The following is a 15,678-nucleotide window of genomic DNA, read 5'->3' on the forward strand; positions in this document are numbered from 1 at the left end:
ACTCACACAAAGAACAGGTCGAAACTTTCTTTACCATTGGGTTAACTTTACAAGGGAACCATTTACATTAGCAGTCAGTGGGCTTGCTATAACAACAACACCAGCTATCATAAAACTACTAGCAATCAATAAGCTGTTAACAGGCAAATGGGACATGCCATCTCTGCATGCTGATAAGACTGTCTGTACATTATTACCACAATGAGTATGGCTGTTTATGGCCAGTGTAAGCTTATTCAGGCTGGTCCAATGAGATAAGATTGTAATCACATCTTTTAATACATCACTTTAAAATTCCACAGCTGCATTGGCTGTCGTTACATATTTCAGTACAATGCAATCTTTGTTTTAAGAAAGTTAAATGTCAGCAAAATATTTAGGATTTGTGTTGGATGGAGTTTTCACAAAAATAGATATATAGCAGCCACCATCACACTCTAAGCCCATCTTACATTCTGCAGTTTCTCGGTGTCTACAGTCAGCAACTGCTATCCATGTACTACAAACCTTTAATCTCTTTAAAAATAACTTCATACTTTTTTGATGGATTCGTAGGCCTGCTCCATTGCTACACTGCCTTGCTGTCAACATATCCTCCAAACTGTGTGCCGCCAGTCACCATTTTGTTTCTTCTTCTTGCTTTTTCTTTTTCATTCAAGAATCTGCGGCACACCTGCAAAAAACGTACAGGCTCTCAGGGTGCATCGCTCTCAGAAGCAAGCGACATACTGACATGGATGTGATGTGTCAAAATGGGGCCTTTTCGGGTTTTAATTGAGCAATATGCATTTTGTGCAATGTAATGGATTTTATTTTGGCTTTTGTGGATTAAATTCCTTACATTTTTTAATTTTAACTTTTCACATTTTTGCTCACGGCACACTTGATCTTGCTTGACAGCACACCAGAGTGCCATGGGATATCGTTTTTGGAGACACTGTAGTCCATCAGCTGAGTTTCTCAGTGTGTCAAGCCTGGTGCATGCAGACTTTGGGAATCCAGTCGATCAGATGAGATGCTATTGTTTGATGAGGCAGGGAATACTTTACTGGGTGATGCCCTCCTCCTCTGGGCAACTGTATGATGACGGTGGAATGAGCCGGATTGGATTCTACACAGACCACTGCACCATGGCCAAGTGGCCCTAGCCTTGATTACAACTGACCCAGTGATTATGGAGCATTAAATATTTGATCTAGCTTTCAGTCGCACTGGCCCGCTCTGGTTCCGTGGAGTCAATAAGCACCGTGCCTCTAAAGGTCAGGGTGATGGGACGCTCATGACACATTGCTCACAGCCATTATCCATATTGTTTATTCTCTGGTAAAGGAATAGGTTTACTTACAGTTTTACATTATAGCTAAGTAATTAAAGTAAGCAAGGACATAGCAGAGTGCTGATATTGATTTCACTGGCCAGAGGCGTGCTGAACCTATGCAAACTTCACCCTGTCCTTTGTTGCAACAGTGTGTGGGAGTATGTACAGTGTGTCTATATGCATACTACATTGTTTTTGGTAAACTTTTTCTGGTACCAGCCAATGTCAGAAAAATCATTCTATTCCCCTCCTAATGAGGACAAATCTGTGCGTCCTTTGGAGTATGTGAGATTTTGCCTGAATCAGTTGTGTCTGAAGGTGTGGGCCTAATTGAACAATGAAATAGACTGGGCTGTGTCCCATTGGCCTGTGTGGACAAATACGGAAATGTGCGTGTACAATTCCATGATAATTAATCAGAGAGGGAACTTGAGAGACATTAGTTAATGTGTTGTTATAATTGAACAACTGTGGAATGCGGCTGCCGTGGTTGTTGACCTTGGAAGAGCAGGCACCATTATCTCCAAAGCGGTTGATAAATTAATGAAAGGACAGTGTTTGCATTGATACTGTATCTCTCAACCGTTTTTGAAACTCCTGTCATTGACTCAAGTGACACAGATGAACGAAGCACCCAAATAAATTAGTGTTAGTGCGTGGACAGCCCCATTACCACCAGCAGCATGGGGCTATAAATCTGGGGCGTACACTAACGCATTGTCCACAGCTCCCGTTTTTCTTTTAGTGACTTGCAGGGACAAAATGTTAAATTATCCATGGAGCAATTAGTTTGAAAAGACAGCAAACAGTGGTTCATCTGGCTGGTGGATGGAGACAGAATCAGCGTTTTAATGTAGCGTTTACAGATACCAACCCTGTCGTTCAGTGTTTAAAAAAAGGGTACTGTGATCCATTTCTGTGATTCATTTCCCTTCTATAATTAACCTATTCTCTGCTGTTAGACCGTGAGTACTGTATGTATATTAGTGCTTCAGATTTTGAATAGTTCAAAGGAGGTCAGGAAGTGAAAACATGAGTCATCGAAACAATGTTTCTACTATTCTTTAGAGACACGAATAACATAGGCATACAAATGTTAATGCTTATGTAAGATCATGTTTTAGCTATCAGTCTCATTCATGCTTACATTGACTAAAATTTATTAAAAAGCATGATAGATCTGTTGGATGGTGGAGTGTCATGGCTTTTTTTGTTAGAAGTCATACAATGTGAAGCCTATATCACATGTTTGTGTGCAAATGTTATTCCAATGCCTTAATCACAGATGTAAGAAGATAAAACAACCCATTAGGATCCCTGCCTGTGTGTTATCATGGTGAAACATGGTTTATAATTCAGCACATATAAATAGAGTATACACAATGAAACTGATGGCCCTGGTGGATAGTTTAATGACAGTTTGTTTGCTCAAAAGAGCTTTTAAACAAGACCTAGTAAATTGATCAGTGAGGCAAAGCCAGTGTCCTCAATTAAACAATTAATTGAATAGCCTCTAAGCAATGGTACACTAGTCGCACTGCTGTCTCATTCTTGCAATCAGGTCAATATTTGGTTAGGAGTTGTCACAGAAACCACATCATCTGTTCACTAATGACAGCATTTAGAGTATAATTTCTAAAACATTAATTCATTAAGTCCTGCATTATTCTCAGCAAGGAAAATTCAAATGAAATGAGGATTCCATTGGCAGCTAAGGAAATATAAATTGTTGGTTTGCTGTTCATTCAGCTGTGCTATTTGCTTTTCAATTAGGCACAATACAAATTGAGATATGGCATTTCAAAAGCATTCACTTACCACTTTAAATGATTACCAGATTTTCTGCTTGAACATCCAATTTAGATAATGCTATAAAACAATTACTTGTTCAAACAGTGGAAAAATGGCAACATACTTTCTCATAATAGCCTTGTCCAAACAATGCCATCTCCCTCCATGGTGTTGTAGACATAAATCACAATGATAAGGTAGCATAATCATTTAACACACACATTATTTGCATAGAACATAACTTACTAGCAAAATGTTCAAAGATGCTTGCAACTTATAAAGCAAACAAATTAAGTTTGAATTTTCTCAAAAAATAATAGGGACCACTATAACAAAGTTTAAATGTATGTATGTGTGTGTGTGCGTGTGTGTGTGTGTGTGTGTGTGTGTGTGTGTGTGTGTGTGTGTGTGTGTATGTGTGTGTTTCTTACTGCAGTTGGCAGTGTTAGAGCAGAGTGAATTGAAACCCAATTTCTTTCATAAGAAAAAAATGTCCACCCATCATGATATTTCAAAAGGAAGTTTAAAAATAGAAAGGCATCACCCATAGTTTTTCATTTTAAGCATTCATGAACATTTCATGTATTTTCACATTTTCACTAATTTATCTAACGTATACACACAGTAGTATACATGTAATGTATGTTGCACCTGATCATTAAATCACTCCTATTTTCTGCCTTATGCTCTTCCTGTAGGTATTTTCCCTCCGATTCTACCATAGAAAATGTTAAATGCAACTTTTTGGAAACTGATAAACCTGAAAGAAATACCCTTGGATGCATCAAGAAGACATCAGTATCTTTTTGATACAGATGCAGGCTAGAGAAAATAGCTTATAGTGTATGTATACTTTAGTGTATATTTGCACATCATTGAACAATATAACATATAGTATATCCTAGTCTGAATGGGAAATTGTAAACAATAAACTATGAAATATGAATATAACTGAATATAATGCTTAAGATTCCCTCGGTTATTCACTAATGATTTCCAAAAGGTTTATTTTTCAGGAGGCAAGTAAGGGGAAGTGTGTTCCTGATTCCCTCCACTACAAATGAGCAGTCATAGGAACCAGCACCTACTTAGCCATATCAACCCAAACAGATGCTTCTAGAATCAAAAATCATTTCAAACGAACAGGTTCATTTGTCAAATGTGTGCTTTTGTTTATACTTGGATTACTACCCACTATATTTGACCTACCCTGTATTTTCTTGCAGACCATAGGTTACTCCACACAAGGTAAAAGTACAACAATGTTCTTTCAGTCTCCTATCCTGAAAAACTAAAATCCACTGCTTATAAGGCAACCCCATATTCTGTTCTAATAATTCCATGAGAAGATCACATGGAATCATCCCCATCTGTACGTCTTTATCACTGAAGCACTCATTTCAGTCTTACTATTGCATCATTATATATGCAACTCTTTGTGTTTTATATCATCAATGGCCAAAGCAACTGTGCAAATTAGTTAAAATCTAATAAAATAAATAGTTTATCATAATTTAGAAATAGTTGATCAAATTTGAAAAAAATAAATTAACAAAGCATACCATATCAATTATAGTAAAGCCAAATTCCAATGTTTTAAAAAAACCGAAATAGCCTGTATTTATCAAGGTCTATCTACTTTCCACAGGCTACATTTACAATATGAATAGCCTGTGGCAAGTTGATACTGTAGATAAACCTTTAATTCATTTTCATTGTAGCTGGCAGAAGCCCTATACCAACTGCCATGCCCTCTGCCCTGCATTTAATAATATTTTTAAAGGCTTCTTTCTTCACAGGGGACCTCATGTGATGCCAGTGCTTGGCGCTGTTGCCAAGATGCTAAGAGATTATGGCTATCACATGTGTGAACTGAGTGCAAGGGCCTTCCTGGGCCTTTGGAACCTAGTGTCAACTATAGCGATCAAAGAAGCCAATGTTTCACCTAATCTTCCCTGTACAAGCTGTGTGTGTTCTCCTCCCAGTGTTGGTTTTGCCTTTACATGATTTGTGAACCATTACACAATACAAGAAAAATCGATACACATACTATTGGTTTTGGAATGGTTTTGCATATTTAAGGCCATTGAACTGTTCGAGTAGGCATGGAAGTGGATACAACAGAAAGATTAATCACACACAGTCAGGTTGAAATCATTCCTGCCCCTCCAATCATTAACATTCTGTTTATCGAAATCTCTTCTGTGTTTATCTTTCTGCTAAATGACAACCTTTTTGAAGTTGAATGCTGCTGATATAAAGTCAAAGACAAGAGCAAACCTGTGTTGTTTACATCAAATACACTCACCAAGCACTTTATTAGGTATTTATTATATTATTTATATTTTTTATTGTTGTAGCCTATCCACTTAGAGTTATGTGTGTAATGTGTGGTTATTGGTGTTACTGTCACCTTCCTGTCAGCTTCGACCAGTCTGGCCATTCTCCTTTGACGTCTCTCATGAACAAGGTGTTTCTGTCTGCAGAACTGCTGCTCACTGGATTTTTTTTTTTTTTTTTTTTTGCACCATTCTTAGCAAACTCTAGAAACTAGTGTGCGTGAAAATCCCAGATCATCAGCAGTTTCTGAGATACTCAAATCACCCTGTCTCCCACCAACTATCATCAACCCATTCTGATGGTTGATGTGAACGTTAACTGAAGCTCCTGACCCGTATCTACATGTTGTATGCATTGCACTGCTGCCACATAATTGGCTGATTAGATAATTGCATGAATAAGTAGGTTGAATAAAGTAAAAATGTTCCAAATAAAGTGCTTGGTGAGTGTATATGGACAAAGCCACTTGCAAACAGGGTAGTTGTTATATATTGTCAGAATAGATTAATTCCTTGCCTTGCAGGTGAAATCTATTGAACTTCATATATTTGCTATCAACAGAGGTATTCCCATTGCCTTTTGTAGTAGTAGTAGTAGTAGTAGTAGTAGTAGTAAGTTTGTGTTATATTAATTTAACTGATAAGGTACATTTGAAGCAAGAAATAACAAATATAACTGACCACAGGTAGTGATTTTCTTTAAATCATTCAAGTCTGTCAACTGTGCACTACAGGATATCAGCAGTTTCAGGGAAATCAATCTTGAATAATAGATTTTTCCTGTTTTCAACCGAATTTCCCATTTATTCAATTGTCCTGGATTTTCTGTTCCGTTTCTTTCCTGTTTTCAGGACAGAGAGGGCGTTGTGTGAGTACTCGAGCAGGTTTTCAGAAATTAGTTGCCGTTTCTTTTTTTTGGCATTTAACTTGGTAGTACATGGGTAATTTCCCCCTCACAGACACATAGCAGAATAAAGCACTTTATACATTCAAAACAATAGTATAAATCTATAAATTAGCTGCTGAGTATTCTGGAGAAAATTCCAACAGAGATACAGTACTAAGAGGGTTTCCTTTCTGTTTCCATGTTCAAATGTTCTCTATTAAACTTCCCCCTAATTTATTAAAGAACATTTAGCAATTGATCTAACATTTAGGCTAATTTTATAATAAGCTACTGTGCGGCAGTAACACACTTCGTTATCTTTAAGTTAATTTCACAATATTGCAGCAAAAAAAAAAACCAGCCTCACAGAAATGAGCGTTTATCTCATAGCAACTAAATGCTATTGAAAAGTGCCCACACGTATTAAGCCAACAGCAGTTTGACGGCTTTTACGGTCTAGCCCGAATAACCCAGGACAAGCATGCACAAATTCTAATAAAATAATTAGCAATAGTAGTTGCTACTACGACTACTACTAGTAGTAGTACAGTAGTAGTAGTACTACGCTTAGTAGCCTAGTAGCCCACTACGTAAAAAAAAAAAAGAAGATTTATTGGACAAAATTAGCCTAATAAAGAACCATGAATACATAAAAGTTAAGAGTACTGCAGAAAAAAGAGAAAATAAATTCCCACGTCTATCACAAGAGTATTTTTTATTTAAAAATCACAAACACAAAAACGGCAATTTAAAGAACGTGAAAAATATTCCCCACTAAAGCAGTAGGCCCAATTAGTGAATAATCAAGCCGGGCTCTTTAAAATTTGGAAAAGGTTTCACTGCCGTGACCACACCCCCGACCCCATGCATACATTTTGTTTATTTTAAACCCCAAAATACCATAGGCCTAAGATATATTCTTAACTTACATTAACAACAACATCGTCTCTACGAAATATACACACATATGTACAAACTTAATTTTGAAGCACAATTTATTTATAAGTGATATGTAGTTTAGGGGGAATGGTCAGGAGGCGGAAATCTCCTATTCCCCCAGTCAGTCCTTTCTCATATTTGCGCATTTAAAGACGCATCAATGTCGTCTTCAATGTCCAGCTCTTGATCCGAATCGTCCGAAATGTCTGACTCAATTTCTTCCTGCGATACCGGAGAAGAGGAACACTGCGACCGACTGTTTGCAATTTCTGTGCTTCTCTGGTTGGCAGTGATACCCAGTTCCTGCCTCGCCTCGCAATTTACTTCGGCGTTTTCGCCTTCCAATTCTCGCTTTACACCTTGTGGGTTTTCCTGTGGGTGGACACAAACGCGCGCACACACACAACATACAGTTAAGTGCACAAGCAATATCACCAAAACGCTTGAGCTTCTTCAAGCATTGTACATTAATACACGTATTATGAAAAAATAGGTTCAGAGATATTAAAAAATACCATTCATAGTTTTCAAACAGCTTTTTAAGCAAGCCAACCAGAATTTATGTTGATATTTTCTATTCCATTTACAAAAACTTTTTTTTTTCTTTCAAAGTTAAAGAAACCTGGTTTGTGATCAGACATGTTGCATATACCAATAACCATTTGGTCATTATATTGACAAACGCCATGTTGCATTTGACAAAGAAAAGGGTTAAAGTAAATGAAGAAACCGCAAAATAATACAGTCAAAAACGAAATATCCTTTATTAATTTACCTGTTTGAGTCGTCGCCACTTCGCTCTCCGGTTTTGGAACCAAGTCTTCACCTATAATCGTGCGAAAACACATATTAGTTTCATATTGTTTTGAACTGGATGAATAAGAATGAATAAACTGTAAAAATTATCCAAATTTTAATCTGGCAAATGTGTAAACATTTTCATTATTATTCCCAACAAATTGCCTAGTAGGCTATAGGTTATTGTATGACTTTTTCAACAGAATTACATTTTATTATGTTGAATGCATCTTATAATAGTTTACATTTAAATGTTTTGTAAGGTTATTGAGCATAACATTGACATAACATTCCGAGGCATTTATTCTTTCTTGCAATTATTTTCCTGCGAACCACATGGGTTTACCTGTCTTTCGCTTAGTTGTAACAGCTTAGCCAATCTTTTCCGTTCTGGCGGTGAGAGATATTTCTGCGTCTCAAACTTCTTTTCCAATTCAACTGTCTGGTCGTTGGAGAATCTTACTTGGCCACCCTTTCTTTTGTGCAGGGGCCTTTGAATAAATGGGGTCCATAAAAGTGGTTTACCTTTCAAGACAAAAACAAAACAAAAAACAAATTAGATAACATATATTACATACATATTAACATATAGCCTAGCCTAGTAGGGATAGGAAAAAACGGTGACAGTTCCAACATTCATCAATCAATTCTAAAGAAAACAAGGCTTTAAAGGGAATAAATGACACATGAATGAGAGATTAAGTTACGTGTGGATAAATATGAGACATTTTGAGTCCATTCGCTGCCCTGCAACCAACATCCGTTCAACCTCAGCCGGCCTTCAACAAAACTATGGCAAAATTTCCGTCAATGTGTTTCCTGTTGGTTTATCTTCTGTGTGACTTTAACATCCGTCGTTCTATTATCACAATAACCGTAGGACACTGAGGTTTATTTATTCGTTTAGCTTTATTGTCTTTTAATGAAGAAATTTTAAAATCCTTGTGTATTAATTGATGAAAAATATGAGAACAAGCACTGATTGCCTATATTTTCTAAACCTACCTTTATATTATATATCTATATATTATATATCTGTCTGTTTAACTGTCCTTTAAAAAAAGAAAACATTTAAAAAGTCCATGAAAACCATTAGGCTACAATAAACATAGGCTTTGTAGTAGACTACATTTTCTGTTGAAAAAAAGTACCACTTCGGTTAATTGCGTCAGTTCATGCTTCGTTTACTGTGCGGTTTCGAAAAATAGGAAGCAACCAGTTATTTTAGCTGCCATAAAGTCACATCCCACTCAGAGGAAATGAACAATATCAGAAAAACGGATCCCGGCTATCAGAAGTCGAGTGTTTCCTGAATATGTCTGTATTGAGGATGTCGATAAAATAATCAGCATCGTGCACGACTCCCGGGGAAGAGCCAGCTTGAGGTAGCCAGGAAAACATTTAACAGCTTCTGAAACCAGATTTACTCCTATCGAGAGCTCAAGATTTCCTGTATGAACGGAAAAGGGTCAGGGCTGGCTGAACACAGGCTGTTAACTGCGGACCAGCACGTCATTGCCAACACAAGTGACTGGGTGTATTGTATTTGGTGGACTTGACTTGTTTGCGCGACCAATAGGTTGTTTTAAAATAAATAAACAAAATAAATAAATAGGGCTCAAGGTCGCGCTATCTGGCCCCATGGCCCTGAATGGCTCACACGAGGAAAACTGTCCATGTGTACAGAAATAAGGTACTAAATGATTAATATCATAAAAACAATATAGCAGTTTGTTGAAAGTATTAAAATGTGGAAACTCTTGTTAAAAGTGTTGGGCCTTTCCTTGTTTGAAACACATTTCAAACGGCAGGCTACTCGGATGCAATAATAACATTCTCCTCCAGATGAATATTGTAGGCCTGAATATTTTGCCCATTGAAGCAGCCGAGTTTGTTGCTAAACTGGAATTTGAAGCTGTTTGTTGAACAGCTCTGGAAAGACATTGAGACCACCTCATATTTCCAACAAATATTGATTGCTGGAGCATTCTTAAGCGAAGGCGTTTCAATTTCTATTGTTAGCATTGAATTTTTAGAATTGTAACCAGTAGTAATTTTCCCAAAATAATTGTTCTGAATGACAATGCTTTGGTTTGTAATTGAAATCAAATGTGGCCAATAGCTCATGAAAGAACAGGAAAACCATAAACTGTGAACATTATGTGGTCTCTTATTTTTTCCAGAATTGTATATCCCATTACGTCCATGACATGAAATCGTAGGCTAACTGATATGTTCAGATAAAGGTGAAATAATATATGCTCATCCCTGGCAAATAGACTGTTTCGTCACTTTATGTCACAGATAACATATGCTATAGCACATTTTCCACAATTCTCCACAATAATTCAATTAGGAAATAGGAATCAGTTTGAACGAAACGACATCTTAAATAACATAATAATGCCATGCCCCAAATGGAAGTTATGCTACTTTAAATATCGGGTAACACACAACATCGTTTGCTACATAGTGACCGATATATATATAAACCACTGCGACTTCAACTCTTGAGAAACTAAATGTATTCTGAAGTTAGAAACTCGGAGACGACAACTGAAGGCTGGCTAATGTCTTGCCACCCCATTACTTTACAGAACTGTTGTGAATGAAAGACGCGCAGCAGCCAAGGCGTTACAGACCTCAGTAAATAGTTCGGCCTGCAAATGGCCTATAGGCTGTGGCCGCATAAAAGTATTTAAAAATGTTTTGCGGTAGCTACTTTGCACAGTCATGTTTTACAATAGACGTCAGAACATAGTACCTTTGTATTTAACCTAAAAAAAACACCACGCATGTCCAGTCTCCCATTTGCTGACACAGTAGGTAGGCTATATGTGCATTTTATATGCCATTTAATTAAACCAGCTACTTACCAAGATGATCATGCCTGATCAGTGCATGGGCGTATTCCCCGACCGCGCGGTGAAATGGGTACATTGAATTACCAAAAGCGCTAGAGCCGTATGTAGCTGTCAGTGCTGCATGGTGCGAGAATGCTGGATGAATCGGCGTTGGCTCATAGATGGGAGTTCTGTAAGGGGGTACCAAACTCGTGAAGGACGAATTTGGGGACGGTAGAGTTGGAGTCGGGACGACTGCAGAAGACGTCGGAGTCACATTTCTGCCCAGGATATCTTCAATGTAGAACGGAGTTGGATGGACGGGCTGAAGTGGGGTCGGTGCATAAAGAGGAACACTCATGGCTGAAGACACAGGGTGCTGGTATTGCATGACTAAAAACTGCCACTATCCAATTTAAAGCGTAAAAAAGATTAACAACGATCCTGTAGCTCATCAACTACTAAACGTATGAAGAATTACAGGGTGTTCCTTTCTCCATCGGTTACTGAAGGCTTGTTGGCAAAACTTGTACCAGTTTGGTCGCTATCTAAGTATTGAGAGGGAGGAGATAAGAGCAGGCCAACTTCCTGCAGGTAAGCATAGATTCTGATTGGCTATCGCGAAAGATATGCATTTTACAACAGGATCACATCTACCACATTGAATTAATGGCATGGTAACCAGAAAAACGAACGCCTTTTCACTTCTCTTTAAATAGGCTATAGATTTAACCAGCATAACAGCTGGAATATAGGCAAATATACCATATAAGCAAGTGATATAGTAAGTTATTCCGATCCAGGTCAACGCGTAGCACAAGACGTTCTGGCGCAGTGTGGGTAAAGCCTGATCGAGAACTAGAAGCCGAAACAAGGACGGCTGCATTAACACTCCTATACCAATAAGAAGGTAGGATAAAAGCTAATAGGCGTTGTGTGCAGTTGTTTATATCATGCCATCCATACTCTCCAAAAAACAGTTCAAAAATCATTACTGTACAACTATAGACGTCCGACTCTTAATATAGTGAAGCTACAGATTGTCTTGAAAAAAAAAAGACTCAATTGTTTTAATTACATAGCTGGAATTACTGTAAAGCGTTTGAGATTTTACCTAAATAAAAAGTATACAGGCCTGACCCAGTAGACTATTAGCAAATAATAACATCCGTAGTATTATTAGCCTATTATTATTATTATTATTATTATTATTATTATTATTATTATAGCCTAATATTATGAGTTAGCCTACAGAAGTCATGCCTATAAACATTTTAAAGCAAACGTCATAATAATTGGGACTGAAACTGTTACGCCCATCATAGACAATTATTAGTTTCTAGATAGGCATAGTCCAAGATCTGATTGAGTAGCTCATTTAAATGTATTTTTAGTTGTCCCTTTTATCGAATTGTGATTGTATGTAATTGTACCCCATCTTGTTCCGTAATAGTACTAATACAAGAAAGATAGACCAAGACAAGTATTTATCCCAGTTACAAAGGGAAATGTCCATTATACCATTATATGGGTGTAGTGGTAGAAGAGGACTAACTGGATTACCTCAAGAAAATTAGGATGTTATCACTAAAGTTAACTGCAAATGTATATACGACAAATGCAACGATATAGCCCATGATTGACTCAGTTACATTTTTTGTCAAGTCAATTACTGCATTGTCATTACAATCGTTCCTGGCCGCAGGTTGCAAATAATTCGCTGATTAATTGAATTCACATGCTATTGATCTTGACAGACTAAAATAAACATTCATGCACGATTTGCTACGTAGACGCAGCCTAATAAAAACTTTAAACGTTCAGTCCATTGCAGAATAAACATATTTATCCAAAATAAAACAGTTCAGTTTCACATTTTAACCGATGGCACAATGCATATATAGCCTATAGTGATTGTTTAAGAACATTTTAAAATAAAAATCTTTCTAAAATGAATTAAAAGAAACACACATACGCACGCGCCGCCTCGGCTATATATACCCATCTAGAAACTATCGATATAATTCAAACCTTACAAAATGTTACCACCGCATTAAACGTTTAAACGTTACATCGGTCACTTTACAATCGTCGTCAAAGATAATAATAAATAATTATCGTAACATTGGGGATAAAAGACTGAAAAGTAGTTCACATGAAAGACAATCGGTAAATGGATAATATTTGGAGTTTGACAATCATTAGCCTAGCGCTAATTGATTGGACTGCACTCCATTGGCATCTAGACTGCTGTGCAGAGACGACCCATATGAAAAGCAGATTAGTTATCGCAAAATCCAATGCTGTTATCGAGGTCTTGATGGGTGATTGTTGGCGCCGTAGTTCCAATTCTGTAAGCATGGCACATTTAAACATTAGACGGCCCACAAGCTCCCAGAATTAAGTTTCGCATCCCCCCGAATATCCTTGCTTTGAATATGTGATTGTTCGCAATTTCCCCTTTGAGTTGAAAAAGGCACTTTATTGATGCTACAATTTAGTAGGCCTAACGAGTGCCATAATGGACGAGATTCAATAAGCTGGCGTGCCTTGTGATTGACTAACAATACAAATAATAAGAATTATTTATTTTTTTAAAGATAACAGGCTACATCCAATCCATCGCATCGCCACTTGGTGAAATAAACTGCTTAGATTGAGCTATAGCCTAGCATAGGCCCATTTTAAACAAGGGAGAGTGCTCAACGGGGTTATCAGAATAGTCTGTTGGTGGGAGGCATTTACTAATCTTTTAATTAACTATAGGCACGGGTTAGAATATACATTCTCCACTCAAATAGCATGAAGTGGAACAATAGATGAGACGTTTTGCGAGACTACGTTGAATAACGTCTTGTAAACTGGATTATTTCGCAACAACTCTGACAATTAAATTTACGAGTGAACATAGTTGTTGTCATGCACGTTTTTTCTTTCTTTCATCTTATGGTTTACGTAGACAATAAGGTCCTCTCCATAGCCTTCAATAGGCTATAGGCTAGGCAAGTTTACACACAGTAGGTCTTCGGGTCTGGAAGGGAGGGACAACCGCGATAGCAGGTAGCAAAATCACGTTTTATCCAGTTCGTATGCTAATGAGCAGGGCCTTGCGCTGTAGAAAAATGACAGTACTATAACAGTAGGCTTACACCTAGTCAGAAATTGACAGGTCGAAACATGAAGTGTCAATTCATGTCAGTGGTCGATACATCACCCAGATGAAGCCATCAACCCAGGCAGAACAGTATGACGCGTATTGTTGCGTAAGAACATCAAAACATATGTCTATGCCTTCTTCGAACGAAATATTTCAATATGAACTTCACTCACCTTCAAGCTGTTCCCATACAAGTTTATTTATTATGCCTAGACGGACAGCAAATGCATATGCGCCCTCTAGCGAGTCATTTTTTTCTACAAAGTTAATAAAACCTTTTCAAATGTGATGTGGTTAAATATTAAAACGGGAGTGAAGTGCCGACACAAGTCTGAAAAAGATGACCTGACACCTCCCACTTAAGGCAGAAATGAATAATAATTTTTTGAAAAGTAGGCCTAGTCTACTTATGATACCAGTTATATGCTGATAACAAGCATAACGTACATGGGTGAGACTGAGCATCCTTTAAAGCAGTGGTTCCCAAATTCGGTCCTGGGGGAGCCCTGTGTATGCTGGTTTTTGTTTTACCCTCTTGAACCACGTTATGTCAGACATGGCCACAAATAATACAGTTCCCATCTTCATATTGTGCTATATAGCAAGCAATTCCATAAAAAGGCAACTTACTTTTAACTTATCAAACCAAAGTCTGAGGTGAATCAATAGGCTCCTAATTGGTGAAATTGTGGACACCTGGCTACTAAAACTAACCATGTGGAAGATGATAAAAATTTTAAAAACAAAGCAAATTATAATGACCCAAACCTGCATTGTATTGATACATTTCAACCAAATAGGTGTTCAACAACCTATTTGAGCCCATTGTTTAACCTCACCTCAGTCTAACATTGGATAGAAAAATGTGATCTCTTTTTATGTAAGTGTTTGCAATATAGCACAATAAAACATTAGTTTTATTCTTCATGGCATGCATAGCTATGTCTGAGAAAATGTGTGCTTAAGAGGGTAAATAATCCCTCTGCCCATGGAACACAAATAAGAAAAAATAAGAATTTAACAGTTTGTTAAACTTTGCAATTGTGGGATTGCAATTGTGGTTGGAACAAAAACCAGCATACACAGGGGCCCCAAGACTGAGTTTGGGAACCACTGCTTTAAAAGATCTTATTGCAGAATATGAGTGCAATTAAACATGGGGATGAAATCCTATAGCCAGACATTTTAACCGAACATCTAAACTCTGTTCTTTCATAGGAATAGAGAAAGATTAATTCACTAATTTTTGAGACATTCATTCTCTTCTCACAAGCTGTAAAAATATCTTCTGGAATGTTGTCACCTTATTTGTTCAACAGTTTTCCTGTAGCAAGTCGTTCTATTACATCACATTGCAGCTACTTCACAGCAGAAAGTGGTCACTGTGATTAATTGACACTCACAGGTATGTGAATTGTGGTCTCTTGCATCCTGCCCTGAAAAAGGGTGCCAGGTGCTGAACTCTTTGAAGTTTTATAATAAATGCATTTTACTGCTCAGCTGTAGAGTTTTACTTTAAGTTTTTGCTTTATATGGACCTTGGTAGAGTTGCAAAGTTGTGCCAGACAGCACTTAATTGTAATCCTGATTTGAAAGCCATAAGTCAA

General features: G+C 37.4%; 1 protein-coding gene across 1 annotated transcript; it reads right to left on the reverse strand.

Annotated features, from left to right (window-relative positions):
• Positions 1-7,030: 7,030 nt before the first annotated feature.
• hhex (hematopoietically expressed homeobox) lies at positions 7,031-11,506 on the reverse strand. The gene is made up of 4 exons (XM_061231745.1): positions 10,948-11,506; positions 8,418-8,596; positions 8,049-8,099; positions 7,031-7,645 (listed from the first exon to the last, which is right to left on the reverse strand). Exons 1-4 carry the CDS (start codon positions 11,303-11,305, stop codon positions 7,406-7,408), a joined length of 828 nt encoding a protein of 275 aa, XP_061087729.1. The 5' UTR covers positions 11,306-11,506; the 3' UTR covers positions 7,031-7,405.
• Positions 11,507-15,678: the final 4,172 nt, after the last annotated feature.

This window comes from Conger conger, chromosome 2 (assembly GCF_963514075.1).
Source record: "Conger conger chromosome 2, fConCon1.1, whole genome shotgun sequence".
In the NCBI taxonomy this organism is placed as follows: Eukaryota; Metazoa; Chordata; class Actinopteri; order Anguilliformes; family Congridae; genus Conger; species Conger conger.

Excerpts from the sequence above, each read along its gene's own strand:
- hhex (XM_061231745.1), bottom strand. The coding sequence starts at position 11,305 with ATGCAATACCAGCACCCTGTGTCTTCAGCCATGAGTGTTCCTCTTTAT. Across the intron at positions 8,597-10,947 it reads GATCAGGCATGATCATCTTG|GTAAACCACTTTTATGGACC; the intron begins GTAAGTAGCTGG and ends TTGTCTTGAAAG. Across the intron at positions 8,100-8,417 it reads TACAACTAAGCGAAAGACAG|GTGAAGACTTGGTTCCAAAA; the intron begins GTAAACCCATGT and ends GCACGATTATAG.